The sequence below is a fragment of the Hemitrygon akajei genome, chromosome 24, assembly GCF_048418815.1.
Source record: "Hemitrygon akajei chromosome 24, sHemAka1.3, whole genome shotgun sequence".
Classification (NCBI taxonomy): Eukaryota; Metazoa; Chordata; class Chondrichthyes; order Myliobatiformes; family Dasyatidae; genus Hemitrygon; species Hemitrygon akajei.
In genome coordinates, this window is record NC_133147.1 from 22,667,560 (window position 1) to 22,690,226 (window position 22,667).

Below are 22,667 nucleotides of genomic sequence, written 5' to 3' on the forward strand. Positions count from 1 at the left end.
AGAGCAGAGTTGATAGTGGAGGGAGGGAAGCCCCTTTGTTTAAAAAAGGAAGACATCTCCTTTGTCCTGGAATGAAAAGCCTCATTCTGAGAGCAGATGTGGCAGAGACGGAGGAATTGAGAGAAGGGGGTGGCATTTTGATAAGTAACAGGGTGGGAAGAGGAATAGTCCAGGTAGCTGTGAGAGTCCAGGGGCTTATAGTAGATATCAGTAGATAAGCTGTCTCCAGAGATAGAGACAGAGAGATCGAGGAAGGGGAGGGAGGTGTCAGAAATGGACCAGGTAAATTTGAGGGTAGGGTGAAAGTTGGAGGCAATGTTGATGAAGTCAACGAGCTCAGCATGCGCCAGTACCGTCATTGATGTAGTGAAGGAAAAGTAGGCCTGGAACTTGGACTGTTCCACATAGACAACAAAAAGGCAGGCATAACTGGGACCCATACGGGTGCCCATGGCTACACCTTCAGTTTAAAGGAAGTGAGAGGAGGCAAAGGAGAAATTATTAAGAGTAAGGACCAATTCCGCTAGACGGAGGAGAGTGGTGCTAGGGGGGGATCTGGTTGGGTCTGGAATCCAAAAAGAAACGGAGAGCTTTGAGACCTTCCTGGTGGGGGATGGAGGTATATGGTGAAAATAAGACAATGGGGGGGGGGTCAGGGAACTTGAAATCATTGAAAAAATTCAAAGCATAAGAAGTGTCACGAAGATAGGAGGGAAGGGATTGAACAAGGGGGGATAAAACAGTGTTGAAGTATGCAGAAATGAGTTCAGTGGGGCAGGAGCAAGCTGAAACAATGGGTCTACCTGGACAGGCAGGTTTGTGGATCTTGGGTAGGAGGTAGAAACGGGAAGTGCGGGGTGTGGGAGCTATGAGGTTGGTGGAGGGTGAGAGGAGGCGGGATAGAAGTTTGAAAAATTGATGAGAGGTGTAAGTAGTGTAGACAAGCGGTACCTTTTCCCAGGGTACTCGGGAACTTGCAACTTCGACTGCTAGAGGGCATGCATTTGGGGGGGGGGGTTTAAGGGAGATGTGCAGGGCAGGTTTTGTCGCACAGAGAGTGGTGAGTGGCTAGAGGGTGTTGTCAGAGGTGGTGGACACAGATACAATGGAGGTGTTTCAGAGGCTCTTGGACAGACGCATGAACAGGACGTTGTTGGGGATGTTGTCAGAGTAATTCCATTTTACTGGACAGGCACTGACGTGCATCTCCTTCCCTCTGCAGACGCTGCCCCCCTCAGCCCGCCAGCCGGCGAGGACGAGGAGGTGGAGGAGCTCTCCGAGCTGCTGGCGGGGGAGAGGGAGCCCTCGGCCGCGCACGCCCCTACCAAGAGGGACGAGGACATCACGGCGGACGCCTGGCGCGCCCACCGCAAGCACGTCTTCATCCTGAGCGAGGCGGGCAAGCCTATCTACTCCCGCTACGGCAACGAGGAGGCGCTCTCCTCCACCATGGGCGTGATGATGGCCCTCGTCTCTTTCGTGCAGGCTGGGGATAACCTGATCCGCTCCATCCAGGCAGGTAGGAGCGGCCTTGAGGGGAGGGGAGGGGTCACGGGTGGAACTCTGATCCAGGCATTTGGGGAGTTAATATATTCGGTAGCCTATTATACAGTTTCCCCCCGCTATCCAAAAGTAGAGCGTTCCTATGAAACCTTTCGTAAAACAAAATATGGTAAAGCGAAGAAGCAATTGCCAATAATTTATATGGGAAAAATTTTTGAGCGTTCCCAGACCCAAAAAATAACCTACCAAATCATACCAAATAACACATAAATGCTAAAATAACACTGATATATAGTAAAAGCAGGAATGATATGATAAATATACAGCCTATATAAAGTAGAAACATTGTATGTACGGTGTAGTTTCATGTATCAAAATTGATTTGGAGAAAAAAAATCGGCACGTACATGCATGTGCAAACAACCGCCCGCACAAGGCTTCACGGTCGTGGTAGCCACATATAAAGTGGGCATCTTTTTACCGTAAAAGCAGAAATCCTCTTTGGTTAGCGAAAACAGGTAACAGCGAGCTGTCGTAAAGCGAACGTTTGAAAACCGGGGGCCACCTGTATTAGTTACAGGAGTGGAACCCGGTACGGTCATCTGATGCTGTAGCCCATTCGCTAGTGTTCAACCTGCTGTGCGTTCAGAGATTTGAGTTACTGTCGCCTTCCTGTCAGCTCGAACCAGTCGGGCCATTCTCCTCTGACCTCCCCCATCGACAAGGCGTTTTTGGCCGACAGATGTCTGTTGTTTCTTGCATTTCATTCTCTGGAAACTCTAGAGGCTGTTTCCAAAAATCCCAGCACTTTCTGAGATACTTGAACCACCCCCCTCCCCCCCCCCCCCATGTCACCAACAATCATTCCACGGTCAAAGTCACTTAGGTCACATTTCTTCCCCCATTCTGATACTTGCTCCGAACGACCGAACCTCTTGACCACGTCTGCGTGCTTTTATGCACCGAGTTGCTGCCACGTGATTGGCTGATTAGATACTTGCATTGACAAGCAGGTGAGCACTTGGTGTAAAGAGAGTAACAGATCCCCGGAAATGGCTTCAGACTGGCATCTGATCCTGGGGTTTGTGCGTTTATATACCCTGGGTGTGGGTTGCAGACTGGGATCTAATCTAGGGGCTTGGGGGAGGGTTTATATAGAATAACAGATCTGCAAGAGTGGGTTACAGGCTGAGATCTAATTTCTTCCTATCCCATCCTCTCCCTTCCCCATACCCATCCTCCTCCTTCACCCCACCTTTCTCCCCACCACCCTCTCCCTTGCCTCCCCCTCCCACACCTCCTCACCCTTTCTTTCCTATCCCTCCTCCCGCCACCCTGACCTTCAGATGACTACCAGGTGGTGTTCAGCCAGGAGGGGCCACTGGTGCTGGTGTGTGTGTCGCGGGGCCGCCAGTCGGAGCGCCAGCTGCGCCGGGAGCTGCTCTACGTCTACCAGCAGATCCTCAGCATGCTGACCCGGGCCACGCTCACCCGCGTCTTCCGCCGCAAGCAGAGCTTCGACCTGCGCCGCCTGCTCGCCGGCTCCGAGAAGATCCTGGACGGCCTGCTGCGGAGGCTGGAGCGGGAGCCGGGCCCGCTGCTGGGCGCCGTCCGCTGCCTGCCCCTGGCCGCGCCCCTGCGCGAGGCCGCCGGGCAGCTCCTGCGGCGGGCCGCTGCCCCCAACCTGGTCTTCTCCATCCTGGTGGCGGGTGGCAGCCTGGTCACCATCGTGCAGGAGAGGGCGGTGATCGAGGAGGCCCGGTTGGACCCGGCCGACCTGCAGCTGCTCTTCAACCTGCTGGCCGCCTCCAGCTCCTTCCAGGCGGGCGAGGTGTGGGCGCCCATCTGCCTGCCCCGCCTCTGCCCGGACGGTTACCTCTACGTCTACGTCTCGTACCTGGACCCGCCCGCCTGCCGCCTCTGCCTCCTGCTCCTCTCCACGGACCGCGATGCCTTCTACTCCGCCGCAGCCTGCAAGCGCCGCATCGAGGAAGGCTTGCGGGCCCAGGGTCTGCTGCGGGCCATCGGCGAGGCCCTGGGGGAAGGCGGGGGCGTGTCCCCGCCTGGGATCGCTGACCTCTGGCACTTCATGTACAAGCCCCTGGACGTCCCCGAGAACCACCGGCAACTCACCCAGTACGCCAGGTAAGGGCCTGGGGATGCGCTGTAGGGAAATGGGGTAGTGAGGGAAGGAGGAGGTGAGAACCACCGGCAGCTCCCCCAGTACGCCAGGTGAGGGCCTGGGGATGCGCTGTAGGGAAATGGGGTAGTGAGGGAAGGAGGAGGTGAGAACCACCGGCAACTCACCCAGTACGCCAGGTGAGGGCCTGGGGATGCGCTGTAGGGAAATGGAGTAGCGAGGGAAGGAGGAGGTGGGGAGAGGATGAGGAAGTGTGGATGATGACGCAACTGGTCCATCTCCCCCTCCATTCACTGCACATCCAGCTGCTGGTCTTTCTCTCTGGCAGTGCTCACGTTTCTATAACCTCACTTGCCTCAGTCCTGATTGGCTACTCCTTCAGTCGACCTTTGAATTCTGTTGGCTCTTAGGGGTTCGGTAGATGGTGTCTATTTTGATATGTTTGCTCGCAGAGCTATCCGAGGAGAACCACGCTTCTCAAAGTTCTTGTGCCTGCTTCGTGTTTGCCTGCGCCAGGACCTCCGCGGTGCCCCAGTTAAAGCGGAGTCCTCCTTGGTCACCATGTGCCGAGATCAGCGACGGTGGATCGTGCCTCCGCGCCGGTGAGAGTTGGCATCCTGTCTGGCCGATGTAGTTCTTGTTGCAGTCTCCGCAGGTGGTCTTGTACAGCACAGTGCTTTTGTCAGTTAAGGAGGACTTGGATGGGTAGGGAGAGTGGGCAATGAAGTGCCAGATGGAGTACAGTATTAGGAGAGTGTCGGGTCCATGCACTGATGTAGGAAGAATTAAAATTATCTTCTAAACCAGGAATTCCTAACCCGGGGTCCACAGACCCCTCGCTTCATGGCACTGGTCCATGGCCGTCCAAGAAGATCACAACCTCATCGTGGTTTGGAGGCTTGCGTGCCTCAGTGGCCTGGAGAGCTCCGTTGGCTGGAGTCGGGGCCCTCGTACTTTGGCTCCTGGTAGGGTCAAAGGGCAGAGGGCAGACTGTGGTCATGGGTCCAGCTCAGCTCCAGCTCTGACTGGTAAAACAAAATGATCACGGAAGCAGCAGTGAGGACTCCCTTCTGCATCTGAGTGACGCGGGATTCTTGAGTTCCTCCTGGGATTTGCAGAACTGACAGTGGAAAACTGAGAGGAAGTTACTGACATGATGAGGGAAGCTCTGGACACCACCAGAGATGGAGGACCTTCATTGCTGCTCTAAACGCCAGCAGTGTTTCAGGCAGTAAGTATAAAAGAAGGTTGGGAGCCCCTGATCTAAACCGAGAGTGAGTTCAGAAATCAGAGGTAGAAAGGAACTCAGGAGACTTCGTGCAGGACTCCCCAAGGGTTAGCTTGCAAGATGAGTCGGTGGTAAGGAAGTCAAATGCGATGTTAGCTTTCCTTTTGAGAGAACTGGAATATAAAAGCAAGGATGTAATGCTGAAGCTTAGTAAGGCGTTGGTGGGCGTTGGAGGACTGTGAGCAGTTTTGGGCCCCTTGTGGAAGACGGGATGTGCTGGCTTTGGAGAGCATCCAGAGGAGATTGGTGAGCATGATCCTGGGAATGAAAGGGTTAACTTACGAGGAGCTCTGATGGCTCTCGGCCTGAACTCACTGGATTTCAGAAGAATGAGTGTGGGATCTGATTGAAACCTTTTGAATGAGAACTTGGAGATGATGTTTCCTTTTGTTAAGGGAGTCTGGGACCAGAGGGCACAGCCTCAGAATAGAAGGATGACCCTTTAGAACAGAGATGAGGAGGAATTTCTTTATCAAGGTGGTGAATCTGTGGAGAACTATCAATGATCCTGATATCATGGACAAGCTCTTCTGTATTTCCAAGAGAAACTTGAGAACTTGGGCAAAACACTTGAAGAGTATAATTTGCTAACATCAAAAAACGGAACAATTACTCAAAGTGCTGGCAATCTGGAATTATTGCGTGAACTGCAATACAACAGAGACGAACAGCAGGAATTTGTTTCACTGAAGGACCCCCTATTGAAATATGAGCAAAGGGAAGTATGTGAATATGTGTGCGACTGCTTGGAAAGGAATCTCTCTTCAATGATTTTCATTGATGCACCAAGAGGAACGGGCAAGATATTTATCATCAACTTGATCCTCGCTAAAGTTAGGGGAGATGGAGGTGTTACTATTGCTGTAGCATCATCAGGTATTACAGCAACATTGATGCCTGGTGGTAGGAGAGCGCATTCAAGATTCAAAATACCCCTCAAAGTCAATGAAGATGCCCTTTGTAACATCAATAAAAACATCAATACTGCAAATTTACTCCAAAATGCGAGGCTTATCGTCTGGGATGAGTGCCCCATGATTAGGAGGGAGAGCTTCGAAGCCATGGACTGGACTCTTCGTGACCTATGCGGCAAGAATGAGGCCTTCGGGGGTATTTTAACCATTTACTGTGGCGATTTCCGTCAGCTTCTACCAGTTGTGAAACGTGGAAATGATGCTGACGTGGAGAATTCATGCATTAAAAAATCCTACTTATGGAGAAGCTTCAAGTTTCAATTGAAGAGAAACATGCGACTGAGTGAGGGAGAAGGATGATATTCTGAGTTCTTATTGGATGTTGGAGAAGACAAGATTGAGAAAAATGAAAACGATGAAATCGAATTACCTGAAGATACGATTCTGCTGGCAAAAACTATGGAAGAATGCATTGATTTCATCTACCTGACATTCGACAATCCTGCAGAACTGTTCTCGAGGAATTCTATCTTGGTTCCTCTCAATGAAATGATGCGAAAAATAAACTTCACATGCGTTAGATGCTTCCTTGGAATCATGAAAGAATACTGTTCCTTCAATGCCATAAGTGAAGGAGCTAACGCCACTCATTTTCCAACAGAATTCCTTGATTCGGTCGAACTCTCTGGATTGCCACCACATAAACTGGAATTGAAGAGGGGATTTCCCATCATTTCAGTGAGGAACTTGGATCCACCAAGGCTTTGCAGTGGAACGCAAACGATGGTGGAAGAACTGCACGACAATCTCATCATAGCAAAGATGAACATTGGTGCGTTCAATAATGACATTGTCATGATCCCAAGAATTACTCTCAGTTTATCAGAAGGGGAAGATGTCTCTCTTCAGTGGAGCCAGTTCCCGATACAGTCAGGCTTTGCTATGACTATACATAAGGCGCAAGGCCAAACCATGGAGAATGTGTTGGTTTATCTGGAGAAACCGGTATTCCAGCATGGTCAGCTGTACGTGGCTTTAAGCCGGGGAAAAAGAAATGAAAACGTTAGACAATTCTTGCAGAAGGGTGGCAGATCAACTAGAAACGTTGTCATCAAAAGTGTCCGTCGTTAAACGAGGAGGAGCTGTATTTGCCTTGCTATGCGTCTTTATTCTTTAATAAACTGAGTTTTTCTCCTTTAGTTTCCAAAGCACATCACATCACATCAGACTACCTTTCTCTCAAAGGGTGTCCCATTGGGTCACCCAGTTGTCTAGTATATGTATATTAGAAAAGTTAAATAAATAATGTGAAAAAAGGGAAAAGAGTAGGGGTAGGGTTGATGGGTTCAATGTCCACTCAGGAATCAGATGGCAGAGGGGAAGAAGCTGTTCCTGAATCGTTGAGTGTGTGCCTTCAGTCCCCTGTACCTCCTTCCTGACGGTAATAAATTGGCTGCGATAGAATAGTGGAGCAGACTCGATGGGCCAAATGGCCTAATTCTGCTCCTGTGTCTTATGGTCAATTGATCTTAAATGCCAGAGAAACTCAGCAGGTCAGGCAGCATCTAGGAGGGGAATACACGGTTTCTGGCCAAGACCATTCGTCAGGAAGAGTCTGGAGGATCCATTTCAATTTCTGGCTTAAGAGGCTCTTAAATGCCTCTATTGTATCTGCCTCCACCAGCATCCCGGCGTCACGTTCCGTGTACCCGCCACTCTCTGTAAAGAGACTTGCTCCACACATCTCCTTTGAACTTGCCCCTCTCACATTAAGTGATATCCTGGAGAAAAGGTACTAGCTGTCTGATTTCTGCTGTGCATGTGCCCCTCCTAATCTTATGAACTTCCATCACGTTTCCCCTCATCTTTTGCCGCTCCGAAGGAAACAGCCCAAGTTTGTCCGGCCTCTCCTAGTAGCTCTGATCTAGGGAGCATCCTGGCAAACTTCTTCTGCATCCCCTCTCCAGAGCCCCCCACACCCTTCCCGGTTAAGGGGTGACCAGAACTGAGTGCGGCCACGCCAGAGTTTTACACAGCTCACTCCTGTACCCGTACCCGCAAGGGGAGTACTGTGCACGCTTCCCATTTGTGCATCGGGTTTACCGCGCATGGTTCCCATCCCGGCATCAGAGATACCGTGCGCGATTCCGGTCTCTGGGGTAGAAGCTGCCCCTGACCCTGGTGGTGGGTGCTTTCGGGCTTTTGTATCTTCTGCCCGATGGGAGAGGGAGAAGAGAGAATATCCGGTGTGGGTAGGGTCTTTGATTGTGCTGGCTGCTTTACCAAGGCAGCGGGATTTGTAGACTGATCCACAGAGAGAAGGCTGGTTTCCATGATGTGCTGAGCTGTGTCCACAACTCTGGAATTTCTTGCGGTCGCGGGCAGAGCCGTAATCCATCCAGATTGGATGCTTTCTATGACGCATCGATAAAAAATCAGTGCGGATCGACGGGGACGTGTTGAACTTTTTTCTTTAGCCTCCTGAAGAAGTAGAGGAGTTGGTGAGCATTCTTGGCCATGGCCTGTATGTGGTTGGATCAGGACAGGCTACTGGTGATGCTGACACCAAGGAACGAAGCTCTCAATCCTCCTGAGCTCAGCATCATTGATGTAGACAGGAGCATGTGCTCCACCACTCCCCCCCCCAAACCCTCCTTCCAAAAGTCACTGACCAGCTCTTTTGTTTTGCTGACACTGAGGGAAAGTTTGTTATCATGACACCCACATCACTAGTCTCTCCATCTGCCTCCTGTAATCTCTCTCATTGCTATTTGAGACGCGGCCCACTGCGGTGCCAATGGTGTTGTCTGCAAACTTGAAGTTTTGGCGGAATTTGGCCACGCAATCATAAGTGTGCAAGGAGTAGAGGAGGGGACGGGACAAAACCTTGCTGAGGATAACTGTGGCGTTGCTGCCTATTCTTCTCGATCGCGGTCTGATGGTATCACTGCCTGCTGGTTGTTACTGATGGCGGTCTGTTGGTGTCGCCGTTGTTGGCCACTATTAGCCGCGGCCTGTTGGTCAGGAAGTTAAGGATCGAATTTTAGAGAGAAATGCTCAGTCCCAGATCGAGGAATTTGTGACCAATTTGCTTGGTAGTGGACTGCTTAGACCAGGGTTGGTGCCCAAGATGGCATGCGCAAAACTTTTGTTGGCACGGAACATATTGTTGTTACTGCCTAATAAGTCACTTCTACAACATGAGAGTGATGAGATGTTTTCCCAGCAAGAATACGTGATGTTGGATGTTACGTTTGGAAATCCTTTCAGACCCGGTGTACACGTTAATACTTGGATGGTAACATCTTACAATAATTATACTACTTAGAAATTGTTTTTTTAATTTTTGAACTGTCTTTCTAAAATAGTTCATTTATTTTAATCAGGCTCTGTTATACATTTAGAGATCAGATTCATTTGGCTTGAGAGGAGAGGCTGAGTAAGATGGGGCTTTTCTCCTAGGAGTGAAGGAGGATCAAAGTTTCAAAGTAAATTTTCCTCAGAGTGCACATACAGTTGTATGAAAAAGTTTGTGAACCCTTTGCAGTTACCTGGTTTTGTGCATTAATTACTCATAAAGTGTGGTCTGACCTTCACAATAATAGACAAACATAATCTGCCTTGACTAATAACACGCAAACAATTGGACTTTTCATGTCTTTATTGAGCACGTTGTTAAATCATTCACAGTCGGTGCTGGAAAAAGTATGTAGAACCTCCTTTAGCAGCAATAACCTCCACAAGCCCTTTCCTGTAGTTGCTGAGCAGACTCACACAATGCAAGGAGGAATTTTAGACCATTCCTCCATTAAAAAAAAAATGTTTTAGTTCATTAATATTTCTGGGGTACCTTGCCTGAACAGCCCTCTTCATTCATGCCACAGCATCTCAGTTGGGTTAAGGTCTGGACTCTGTCTTGGCCATTCCAAAACACAGATTTTCTTTTTAAGCCTTTCTGTTGTTGATATAGTCTTGTGTTGTGAATTATTGTCTTGTTGCATCGTCCAACTTCTATTAAACTGCAGGTGACAGACCACTTCCCTGACGTTCTCCTGTAAAATGTCTTGAAGCTATTTTGAATTCGTTGTTCCCTCGACGACTGCAAGCTGCCCAGGCCCTGAGGCAGCAAAGCAGCCCCAGACCACGATGCTCCTTCCACCGTGCTTCACCGTTGGGATGATGTTTTAGTGTAGGTTTGCGGTGCGCTTTTTCCTCCAAACTTAGCAGTGTGCATTTCTATTTAAAAAGTTCAACTTTTGTCTCATTTGTCCAAAAAACAATGTCTCAAAAGCATTGTGGGACATGCAGGTGGTCCTTTTGCAAACTTGAGATGTGCAGCAATTTTTTTTTTTTGCAAAGCAGTGGTTTCCTTCCATGAACACCATTCTTGTTCAGTGTTTCTCTTATAGAAAGACACATGAACAGAGACCTTAGCAAGTTCTAAAGACTTCTGCAGGTCTTTTGCTGTTACCCTTGGGTTCTTTGTCACCTCCTTCAGCATTGCACATTGAGCTCTTGGTGTGATCTTTGCAGGAGACGCACTCTTAGGGAAGTACTGAATTTCCTCCATTTGTAGACAGTTTCTCTGTGGACTGATGAACACTCAAGTCTCTAGAAATGCTTTTGTAGCCTTTTCCAGCTTCATGCATTTCTACAATTTTTATTCTAAGGTACTCTGAAAGTTGTTTTGATTGAGGTATGGTGCACATAAACAGATCTATCTTGAGAAGAGCAGGCTCTGTGAGTAAGCTGACTTTGTGCGTGTTTTTATAGGGCAGGGCACCTCTACAATCCACACCTCCAATCTCATCTCACTGATTGGAACACCCAACTCCAAATAACTTTTATAGAGGACATTACCCCAGAGGTTCACATATGGTTTTGAACCTGGACTGTGATTGTTTAGATCGTGTACTCAGTATTGATGAGAAGTAGTATAAATGTTTGCATGTTATTAGTTTAGGCAGATTGTGTTTGTTTATTATTGTGATGATCAGACCATGTTTTATATTAATTAATGCAGAAAACCAGGTAATTGCAAAGGGTTCACAAACTTTTTCTTGCAAGCTTTTTCTTTACAATGCTGAGATTCATTTTCCTGCGGGCATGCTCAGCAAATCTATAGAATGGTAACTATAGCAGGATCAATGAAAGTGCAGAAGACAACAAACTGTGCAAATGCAGATATAAATAAATAGCAATAGAACATGAGATAAGAATATAAAGAGTCCTTAAAATTGAGATCATTGGTTGTGGGACACATCTTAATTGGATGGGCAAGTTATCCCCTTCTGTTCAAGAGCCTGATGGTTGAGGGGTAGTAACTGTTCCTGAACCTGGTGGAGCGAGTGCTGAGACCCTTGTACTATCTGCCTGATGGTAGCAGCGAGAAGAGAGCGCGTGGTGGGGATCTCTGATGATGGATGCTGCGTTTTTACGACAGCGTTTTCACATAGGTGCGCTCAGTGGTTGTAGGGTCAACAGACGTACAGCACAGAAACAGGCCCTTTGACCCATATAGTCCATGCTGAAACCATTTGAATCGCCTACCGCCGTGGACCTGCACGAGAACCATAGCCCTCCGAACCCCTACCATCCATGTACCTATCCAAACTTCTCTTAAGCATTGAAATCGAGCCGGTACGCACCACTTCTGCTTGCAGCTCGTTCCGCACCCACATAACCCTCTAAGTGAAAAGGTTTTTCCCCTAAAATTTTTTACCCTTCACCCTTAACCTATCACCTCTGATTGTAAATCCACCCAACCTCAGTGGGAAAAGCCTGTTTCATTTATCCTATTTGGTACCCCTCATAATACCTGTTATCAAATCTCCTCTTAATCTTCTATGTTCTAACCTATTCAATCTTCCCTTATAACGCGGGTCCTCCAGACCAGCAACGTCCTTGTAAACTTTCTCTGTACTCTTTCGATCTTATTTACATCTTTCCTGTAGGTAGGTGACCAAAGCTGCAGACAGTATTCAAAATTAGGCCTCAACCCATGTCTTATTCAACTGCAACATAATATCCCATCTCCTGTACTCAATACCAAACAAGAGAAATTCTGCAGATGCTGGGAATCCAAACGATACACACAAAATGCCGGAGGGGACTCGGCAAGCCAGGCAGCATCTATGGAAAAGCATGCAGTCGATGTTTCGGGTCAAGACCCTTCATCAGGACTGGAGGAGAGAAAAGGATGAGTCAAGAGTTAGAAGGTGAGGGGAGGAAGAAATAGTTGAAACTGGGATGGGGGAGAGGTGAAGTAAAGAGCTGGGAAGTTGATTGGTGAAAGAGATACAGAGCTGGAGGAGGGAGAATCTGGTAGGAGAGGACAGAAGGCCATGGAAGAAAGAGAAGGGGAGGAGCACCAGAGGGAGGTGATGGGCAGGTAAGGAGATGAAGTGAGAGAGGGGAATGGCGAAGTGGGGGGGGGGGCATTACCAGGTTCATGCCATCAGCTTGGAGGCTACCCAGATGGAATATAAGGTGTTGCTCCTCCAACCTGAGTGTGGTCTCTTCGCGATTGACATATGGGAATGGGAAGTGGAATTAAAATGGGTGACCACTGGGAGATCCTGCTTTTTCTGGTGGACCGAGTGTAGGAGCTCGATGAAACGATCTCCTAATCTACCTCTTCCTTTTTTCTCTTAACCAGGGCCTCAATATCTCTTGAAAACCAAGGTTGCCTACACTTGCTATCTTTACCTTTTATTCTGACAGGCACAGACAAGCTTCGTACTCTCAGAATTTCACTCTTGAAGGCTTCCCACTTAACAAATACACCTTTGCCAGAAAATAGCCTGTCCCAATCCACACTTTTTTCTGATAGTTTCTGATACTATCACAATTGGCCCTTCTCCAATTTAGTTTCTCAAACGCATGGGCCAGACCTATCTTTTTGCATACTTACTTTGAAACTAATGCCATTGTTGGTCACTGGATGCAAAGTGTTCCCCTAAGCAAATTTCTGTCACCTGCCCTGTCTTGTTCCCTAAGAGCAGATCCAGTATCACACGCTCTCTTGTCGGGACTTCTTTGTACTGATGAAGGAAACTTCCCTGAACACACTTAACTCTATCCCATCTAGTCCTTTTACAGTATGGGATTCAGATTGGGAGGACTTTACCTGTGATGTACTGGGCTGAATCCACTACCTTTTGTAGGATTTTCCGTTCAAAGGCATTGGGACGAGGGGTGACTTCACAGCCGCGCAGGTCAACCGTTGCTTTGAGCAGAAAGTGTGTACCCGGCTTGAAAACTGCGCGGCACTTTAAACATTTTTTTTTGGTAATGTGCATACTCTGAATATTTAGAATGAAAATTGAAAAATCACATGCTTTTGATTTGATATAAAAGGAAATCCCAGCTGTGCGGCAATGAAGGCTATGTGCGTGGGAGTATTTCAGTCACGGCATGGCCACGCACCATGCAGCTTAGAGGGATCAGTACAAGATTGAACGAGTGAGTCGCCAGAGACTCCGGGATGAAATAGCTAATAGGAGGAGGCATAATTTTAAGGTGATTGGAAGAAAGTACAGGGGCGGGGGCAAAGTTGAGGGCAAGTTTTTTTTTTGCACAGTGGTGGATGTATGGAACGCACTCCCGGGGTGGTGGCTGAGGCAGGTACATTAGGGACATTTAAGAGTCTCTTTGACAGGCACATGGATGATAGAAAAATGGAAGGTTATGTACAAGGGTTATGTATTGACGTTTGCATGTGACTGCTCTGCTAATTCTAGATTGCTCACAGCTGACTGCACTATTGTGTTGTGAATGGTTAGTTGCTATTGTGTTGTCTGTTATGATATTGTATCATGTTATGGTTGGCACTGAACCACAATCAATTCTGGTACGGTTTCGCATACTGGCAAAGAAGTGATTCTGAAGGGAAGGGTTAGATTGATCTTAAGAGTTGAGTTGATGGTGAGGAATGCAGATGGAATGTTAGCATTCATTTCAAGAGGACTAGAGTATAATAGCAAGAATGTACTGCTGAGGTTTTATCAAGCACTGGGGAGGCCTCACTTGGTGTATTGTGACTGTATCTAAGAAAGGATCGGAGAGGGTTCAGAGGAGGTGCACGAAAGTAATTCTGGGATTGAAAGGCTTATAATACGAGGAGCGTTTGATGGCTCTAGGTCTCTACTCACTGGAATTCAGAAGAATCTGGGGGGGGGTTGTGATCTCGCTGAAACCTACTGAATGTCGAAAGTCCTCGATAGAGTGGATGTAGAGAGGATGTTTCTATGGTGGGGGGAGTCTAAGAGCAGAGGACACAGCCTCAGCATAGAGGGATGACCATTTAGAATGGAGATGCGGAATTTCTTCAGCTGGGGGTGGTGAGTCTGCGGAATTTGATGCCACAGGTGCCTGTGGAAGCCAAGTTGTTTAAGTTTAAGCCAGACGATGATAGTTCCTTGATTTTTCAGGGCATTGAGGGATATGGAGAGAAGCCAGGAGATTGAAAAGAAAATGGAGCCGTCTTGAATGGCCTAATTCTGCTCCAATGTCTTATGGTCTTATAACGGGTTATAAGGTCAGTGCAACATGATGGGCTGAAGGGCCAGTTTGGTGCTGTAGTGTTCTGTGTGCTGAGGGCAGCCTGCCAGCCTCTCCAAGCTTTGGACTGTGGGGGGAAACTGGAGCTACCGGAGGAAACCCAGATGGTCATGGGGGGAACGTTCAAGCCCCTCCCAGACGGCGGCGGAATTGAACCCATGTTGCTAGTGCGCTAATAGTGTTATGCTAATCACAACGGCAAATCACTTTGTCCTTCTTTTAAAACGATGAGTAAATGTAAAGAGCCATCAGGCCTCGTCCTTTTCCCCACAAAAATGTCTGTTATTAGTCCTGACGAAGGGTCTCGGCCTGAAACGTTGACTGCTCGTTTCCACAGATGCTGCCCGACCTGCTGAGTTCCTCCAGCGTGTTGTACGTGTGGCTTTGACCACAGCATCTGCAGTGTACTTTGCGTCTGTTATTATTGTTACCTTTGTGTCAATCGATGGCAATCTCTGCTCAAATTTACCATGGGATGTGTGAGGACTTTTTCCAAATGGTTCAATTTAATGACAGAAAATGGACACAGTGTACAACCTGAAATTCGTGCTCTTCACAGAATCCACGCAACAGGAAACCGCAAAGAATGAGCGATAGTGATGCTAAACCCAAAGCCTCCCCCATGCATCAAACAGAAGCATCGAGCCCCCCCCTCCCTCCCCCAGCTTCCCACCATGCAAGCAATATAAAAGCCCCAATAGAGACCTAGGTCTAGAGTCCATCAAAAACGACAGTCCCTAACCCAGCATTTCGGCGTGTCAGACACACTTTCTTTCTCCATCAGAAACACACTGCCTGAGGGGAACCGTAGTTTGAACTGCAGATCACGGGCTCGGGCAGAATCCCAGCCGCCTTGAAAAAGGAGGAAAACCTCTTTAAGAGGATAGTCGCCAATTTGGACATGGGCTCTGGAAAAAGGTTCGCCACCCCTGACGTAGAGACATCTTTCCTTCACTGAGCATGCAGTCATTTTTGTTTGACCGCTCAGAAGGTAGTGTAGTGGTTAGCACTACGCTTTACAGTACAGGCGACCCTGGTTCGATTCCCAACGCCTCCTGTAAGGAGTTTGTACGTTCTCCCTGTTACTGTGTGGGTTTCCTCCCTCACTATAGGAAGGACATGGGAACCATAGAAAGATTTACAAGGATATTGCCTGGATTGGGGAGCATGCCTTATGAGGATAGGTTGAGTGAACTTGGCCTTTTCTCCTTGGAGCGACGGAGGATGAGATGTACAAGATAATGAGAGGTATTGATCATGTGGATAGTCAGAGGCTTTTTTCCCAGGGCTGAAATGGCTAGCACAAGAGGGCATAGGTTTAAAGTGCTTGGAAGTAGGTACAGAGATGTCAGGGGTAAATTTTTTGCGCAGAGAGTGGTGAGTGCGTGGAATCGACTACCAGCAACGGTGGTGGGGGCGGATCCGATAGGGTCTTTTAAGAGACTCCTGGACAGGTACATAGGGCTTAGAAAAATAGAGGGCTATGGGTAAGCCTAGGTAATTTCTAAGGCAAGGTCATGTTCTGCACAGCTTTGTGGGCCAAAGGGCCTGTATTGTGCTGTATGTTCTCTATGTTTCCAAAGACATATGTGTTGGTAAGCTAATTGGTCATTGTAAATTGTCATGTGATTAGGCTGAGGTTAAATCGGGGCGGGGGGGGGGGAAGTTGCTGTGCGGTGTAGATTGAAGTGTTGGAAGGGCCTGTCTGTGCTGTTTCTCAGTAAACAAAATAAAAATTTCTAGCGAACTGGATTTAAGTATGTAAATGACACGATTTACATACTGATGAAAGCTGTGCGATGAGCGGGGGGAAGCAGGGAACGTGTTGTCATCCATGTCTGTGTGTCTGTTCGGCTACTGGAGTGTGGAGACCCTGTAGGAACCCCAGGGAGCTCAAGAAATGATTGACCAGAGAGGATCTGTGGGGGCGAGGGGTATTTTGCATGGGAGAGAGGCCGGGGGGATGTGGAGAGTGTGGGCGGGGGGGGGGACATGCAGTGAGAGAGGGGTCGGTGGGACTGGGGGGAGCAAGAGAGGGGCAGAGGGACGGGGAGAGGGGCAGAGGGAGTAGGTTGTCTCAGGTCAGTGTTGGGAAGTGTCGGAGACCAGCTGCGCTCGGGGTAGTTGGCAAGGCTGGGCGGTGCGAAGAATGACGTGATTCACCCTCTGTCTCCACCTCCCTACGTTAGCCTGATGGGGGAACCTCATTCCTCATTCCTTCCTCGTTCACCACCCACTTCCTCCTCTGCCTTCCCCCTGGGTCTGCATGAGAGGTGGGGCTTTGGCAACCTGCTCTAGAAATGCCTAAAGCAGTTCTTGTTTAGTCTGTTCAGTCGCTTCCTCATTTATTTATTTATTCCCCCCCCCCCACCCCCGGTACATCCATGGGTTCTGCTGTTGCCTCTGGCAGAACTTGCTGTTTTTGTCTGTTTACAGCTGATTGGAATCTCACTGTGCTTCTCACAAGAGACGCCGTCTCCCTGCCTCCTTAGACTGTGTGTGTGTGTGTGTGTGGTCTGACCTCTGGCTTTTTCCCCAGGTGTGTGGTTTCCCTCCCATGTGCCACTGATCTAAGTTCGGGTTAATTGGCCACAGGGGAACTTCACTCATCAATCAGAGTCACAGAGCAGGAAACAGACCCTTTGGCCCAGCCTCTCTGTGCTGACCAAGGTGCCACCTGAATTAGCCCCATCTGCTCACGTTTGGCCCGTATCCCTCTAAACTTTTCCTGTCCATGTACCTGTCCGGGCGTCTTTTAAATGCTGTTCATGTACCTGCCTCAACCACTTCCTCTGGCAGCTCGTTCCACATGCGGACCACTCTCTGGGTGAAACAATTGCCCTTCTGGTCCCCTTTCACCTTTAACCTGTACACTCTAGTTTTAGACTCCCCTCCCCCTGGGGAAAAAGACTACGACCACCTATCTATGCCCCTCACGGTTTTGTACACCCCTCAGCCTCCTTCGCTCCAGGGAAAACAGTCCCGGTCTGTCCAGCCTCTCCTTATAACTCAATCCCTCCAGTCCCGGGAACGTTCTGGTGAACCTTTCCCGCCCCCCTCCGGTTTAATAACATCCTTCCTATAGCTGGGTGACCAGAACTGCTCACAATACTCCGAGTGCGGCCTCACCGACGTCTTGTACGGGTGTAACGGGACGTCCCAACTCCGGTACTCAGTGCCCCGACCCACGAAGGCCAGCGTGCCAAACGCCTTCCTCACTGTCCTGTCTGCCTGTGTCAGCACTTTCTTGGCAGAAGTTACACAGCTTTGTGCCGCCAGGCTCAAGGGCAGCTCCTACCCCACTGTTGTCTATTGAATGGTCCCCTAGATGGATCCAGCTTCACAATCTACCTTACTATGACCTCTCACCTTTACCTGCACTGCACTCTCTCTGTGACTGTGACACTCTATTCTGCATTCTGTTATTGTTTTACCTCAATGCACTGACGTGATCTGGCATGCAAAATGTTTTTAAGGTACATGTTCAAAGTAACTTTATTATCAAACTTGAGCAGCACACAAAAAGCTGGAGGAACTCAGCAGGCCAGGCAGCATCTATGGGGGGGGGGGGGGGGTGGGGGAAGAAGTACAGCTGACGTTTCGGGCCGAAACTCTGCGGCGGAAACCCTCCAGCATTTTGTGTGCGTTGCTCGGACTTTCAGCATCTGCAGATTTTCTCTAGTTTGTGATCAGGTTCATCTCCTGTACCTAATAAAGTCGTCACTGAGTGTGTGCTCGTGGTCTTCTGCTGCTGTAGCCCATCCAGACATGCTGCGTGTTAGTAATGCTCTTTTCCACACCATGTGGTTGTTTGAGTTACTGTCATTAACAAGGCGTTTTCGCCCGCTGGACGTTTTTTGTTTCTTGTACTATCTCGAAACTCCAAAGCAGAGGTTCCCAGTTGGGGTCCGTGGCAGAAAAGAACGGTTGGGAACCCCTGGCTCTAGGGACTGCTGAGCGTGAAAATCCCAGGGATCAGCAGGTTCTGAGATATTGACCAAGATCACATTCCTTCCCCCGTTCGGTCTGAACAACAACTGAACCTCCTGACCACGTCAGCATGCTTTTATGCATTGAGTTGCTGCCACATGACTGGCTGCGTAGATATTTATAGGTGTAACTAAAACCTGGTCACGTATTGAGATTAATTTTCCGGCGGGTGTTCACAGCATCACTGGGGAAAAACTACATATAAAGACAGACAAGCAACAAATGTGTAAGGAACAAAATGTTATCAGCCCCGCTGAAAGGTCCCAGCCCAAGCTGTCGACTGTCCTCTTCTCCGTAGATGCTGCCTGTCCTGCTGAGCTCCTCCAGCATTTTGTGTGTGTTGCTGACAATAGTAAACCTGATTACCAGTTTAAATTCGACGTTGCACGAAATTTGGTTTTACGCCTTGCTCCATACCCCTCCCTGTCAGAAGGTTTTGGATGGATTTGATGGTGGGGGGGGAGTGCAGTGTAACAGTAACACGCACACCCCACAGTCACGGACAGCCGTGTGCGTATGCGCCTTGAGACAAGCACGCGCGTTCAGAGAAGGGGGCAGACTTGAGCACGCGCAGGACAGACTCGCTTGCGTGTGCATGCTCACGGACGGACAGACGTGCGCGCACAGGCAGATGCGCTTATGTACGCGGAGGGACGGAGAGGCTCGCACGGGTACAGAGACCGAGACTGACTCGCGAGCACACGCGCAGACCGACAAACGTGGGCACAGATACAGAGAGAGAAGTAAGTGCGTACACGGAGAGATGGACTTGGGAGAGAGGGGAAGAAAGGTTTAGCACGGTACTGCGACACAGCACCCACTCCCCACTCCCCTTCCAGACGTACACACAAAATATACATGCTCCAGAAGTGTACTGGTCAGTAGGTTAATGGTCATTGTAAATTGTCCTGCGATTGGGCTGGGTTGCTGGTGGCGTGGCTTGCTGGGCAGGAAGGGTCTCCTTCACCTTCTGTACCTCCAAAATAAAGCAAACACGCACACACACATCAACAGAAAGATAGAGAGAGACACACACGCCAACAGAGAGACAGATAGACAGACAGACAGACACCAATAAAAGCACACAGATGCACATACACCAATTGAGAGACTCGCCTGTCTGAGTACGGATATTCCTGTGTGGTATTCATTCATTAGGTCTTTCTCTCCCCAACAGCCCCGAGCTGAAGGCCCCTTACTACACAGAGGGGGAGAGGGAGCGGCTCTTCGACCTCTACCAGTATCTACACGGGAGGGTCCACAGTGCCTCGCGACCCCTCAGGCTTGTCTACCACGTGGCTGCTAAGGAGACACTGCTGGCCTGGGTGAGTGGTGACCTGGAACGGGAGGTGGGGTAGGAGGGGAGTGGGGGGTTCTGTCCGGATACTGTGCTAAACCTTTCTTCCTGTCTCCCCCACTCTCCCTCTCCCTACTCTCTATCTCTGTCCTCTCTCTTTCCACCCTCTCTCCCTTTTACTTCACCATTTCCCTCTCTCCATCCCGACTCTCACCACCCCCTCTTCACACTCTCCTCTCCACTTTCCACCCCTACCCCCACCCTCTCCTTCTCTTTATCCCTGTCTCCCTTTCTCTCTCCACCCTCTACCTCTCTCTCGCCTCTTGCCACCTTCTGTCTCTTCACACCCTCTCTCCACACTCACCTGCTCTCTCTCTCTCTCTCTTCTCACCCTCTCCATCCTCACCTCCTCTCTCTGTCTCCACCCTCGCACCTTCCTCTCTCTCAACACCCTCACCACTTTCCCCCCTCTCTCTCCCTCCCCTGCACACCTCTCGTTCCCCACCTCTCTTCCCCTCCTCCTCCCTCCCTCTCGTTCCCCCTCTCTCTCCCTCTGCCCATCTCTCCACAGGTGACGTCCCGCTTCGAGCTGTACGCCTGCTTCAGCCCGCTGGTGACCAAGGGAGGGGCCATCGGGCTGCTGACCTCGCTGCTGCGCTGGCTGCGGAAGGAGGAGGCCAACCTCTTCCTCTGTGCCCCCCCTCGGTACTCCACCTCGCCCGGCCCGCCCCGGGCACAGGGCCAGCTCAGCCCCAACAACGGCCTCCCCTCTCTGCTGTAGGAACAAGTGGGACGGCCTGGTTCTGTCAAATACCCCTCGCCCTGCCTCAACACATGAGACAGCCTGGCTCACCCCTCTCCCCCACCCTCGGAGGGGGGTGAACACTCAGGACAGCCTGGCTCCCTCACCCACTACCCTGGAGGTGGGGCACCGTCAGAACGTCTTAGATGCCTCAGCCACGGGGCGACCTGGCTCCCCTCGTGCCCTCTTGCCCTGCCCTACCCTCACTCGGCCAGGAGCCAGCGGGGAGAGACACAGGACAGCTCGACTCCATTGCTCCTCGACTCAGCTCCCTCACTGGGGTGGTGGGAGGGGAGGAACACGTGCAGAGGACAGCCTGGTTGCCCCATCCCACTCTCCCAGGGGGCAATAGCATGCCCTCTTGCAGATTTGCCTACTCCTCACCCACGAGTCGGCAGGTAGACCCACACAGGACGGCCTGGTTCTGCCCGCCCCGTGTGCTGGGAGGGGGAACTGGACAAGACTGTCTGGTGCCTTTATTCCCCGCCTCCCTCCTCCAACTCGCCACTCCCCTGCAGGGGCTGGCGGAGACAATGGGATGGACTGACTCAATGCCCTCCTCCTACCTGCCCGTTGGGGTTGGTGGTGGAGTGTGGGGGGTGGGGGGGACGCACAGGACGGCCAACATCCAGCCCACCTTTCCCTCTCTGTACCCAGGAGGGGTTTGCTCTCGGGCTGGGCCTGCAGGAGCGTGGGGTAGGGGTGCTGGGGGTGGGGGGAGATGGGAGTCTGTCCTAGGACGCTGGAGGGTGGGGGGAGTCCTGGGAAGAGGTGGAGTGGGGAAGGTGCCGTTTGTGAGACTCTTACAGAAATAAATCCAGTTCATTGGGAGAGGGTGTCGAAGAGTCGTTTAGCATGGGGGTGGGCAGAGAGCAGGCACTTCAGCCCATCAAGTGCATACTGACCCACTTACTGTCATCCCATTCCAATACCTCTGTGTACACACAACTAACCCCCCAACTCTCCCCCTCACCCACACACACTGGGGGGCAATTAAAGCCCTCATATTCGTTCGGACGTGGGAAGGAAAAGGAGCGACTGGGGAAAGCTACAGGGAGAATGTACAGTGTGCATTCATATTATCTCACACAGACACGGAGCCACAGAAGTGGGATAATGCCCCAGTGGTATGGACATCAATGTCACACAACGACAGACCCTTCCCATTCCCACCAGTACTGTACCCTGGTGTTACAGTGATGGACCCGTCCCCACCGGTACCGTACCCCGGTGTTACACAGTGACATTCCCGTCCCCACCGGTACCATACCCCGATGTTACACAGTGACAGACCCGTCCCCACCGGTACCATACCCCGGTGTTACACAGTGACGGACCCGTCCCCACCGGTACCGTACCCCTGTGTTACACAGTGACGGACCCGTCCCCACAGGTACCGTACCCCGGTGTTACACAGTGACGGACCCGTCCCCACCGGTACCGTACCCCGGTGTTACACAGTGACGGACCCGTCCCCACCAGTACCGTACCCCGGTGTTACATAGTGACGGACCCGTCCCCACCGGTACCGTACCCTGGTGTTACACACTGACAGACCCGTCCCACCCGGTACCGTACCCCGGTGTTACACACTGACAGACCCGTCCCCACCGGTACCGTACCCCAGTGTTATACAGTGACAGGCCAGTCCCCACCGGTACCGTACCCCGGTGTCACACAGTGACAGACCCGTCCACACCGGTACCGTACCCCGGTGTCACACAGTGACAGACCCGTCCCCACCAGTACCGTACCCCGGTGTTACACACTGACAGACCCGTCCCACCCGGTACCGTACCCTGGTGTTACACACTGACAGACCCGTCCCCACCGGTACCGTACCCCGGTGTTACACACTGACAGACCCGTCCCCACAGGTACCGTACCCCGGTGTTACACACTGACAGACCCGTCCCCACCGGTACCGTACCCCGGTGTCACACAGTGACATTCCCGTCCCCACCGGTACCGTACCCCGGTGTCACACAGTGACAGACCCGTCCCCACCGGTAGCGTACCCCGGTGTGACACAGTGACAGACCCATCCCCACCGGTACCGTACCCCGGTGTTACACAGTGACGGACCCGTCCTCACCTGTACCGTACCCCGGTGTCACACATTGACAGACCCGTCCACACCGGTACCGTACCCCGGTGTCACACAGTGACAG

General features: G+C 50.6%; 1 protein-coding gene across 2 annotated transcripts in view; it reads left to right on the forward strand.

The window, feature by feature from the left end:
- LOC140715960 (vacuolar fusion protein MON1 homolog B-like) overlaps nucleotides 1-21,325 on the forward strand; it is a 40,439-nt gene extending 19,114 nt beyond the window's left edge. Inside the window, exons 4-7 of one of the 2 annotated variants that reach the window (XM_073028565.1) lie at nucleotides 1,223-1,519; nucleotides 2,850-3,648; nucleotides 19,575-19,722; nucleotides 20,266-21,325. In XM_073028565.1, coding sequence (XP_072884666.1) covers nucleotides 1,223-1,519; nucleotides 2,850-3,648; nucleotides 19,575-19,722; nucleotides 20,266-20,475 — 1,454 coding nt within the window. In that variant the 3' untranslated portion in view covers nucleotides 20,476-21,325. Of the gene's footprint in view, nucleotides 1-1,222; nucleotides 1,520-2,849; nucleotides 3,649-19,555; nucleotides 19,723-20,265 lie in introns of both variants that reach the window. The other variant, XM_073028566.1, reaches the window with a different exon arrangement.
- Nucleotides 21,326-22,667: the final 1,342 nt, after the last annotated feature.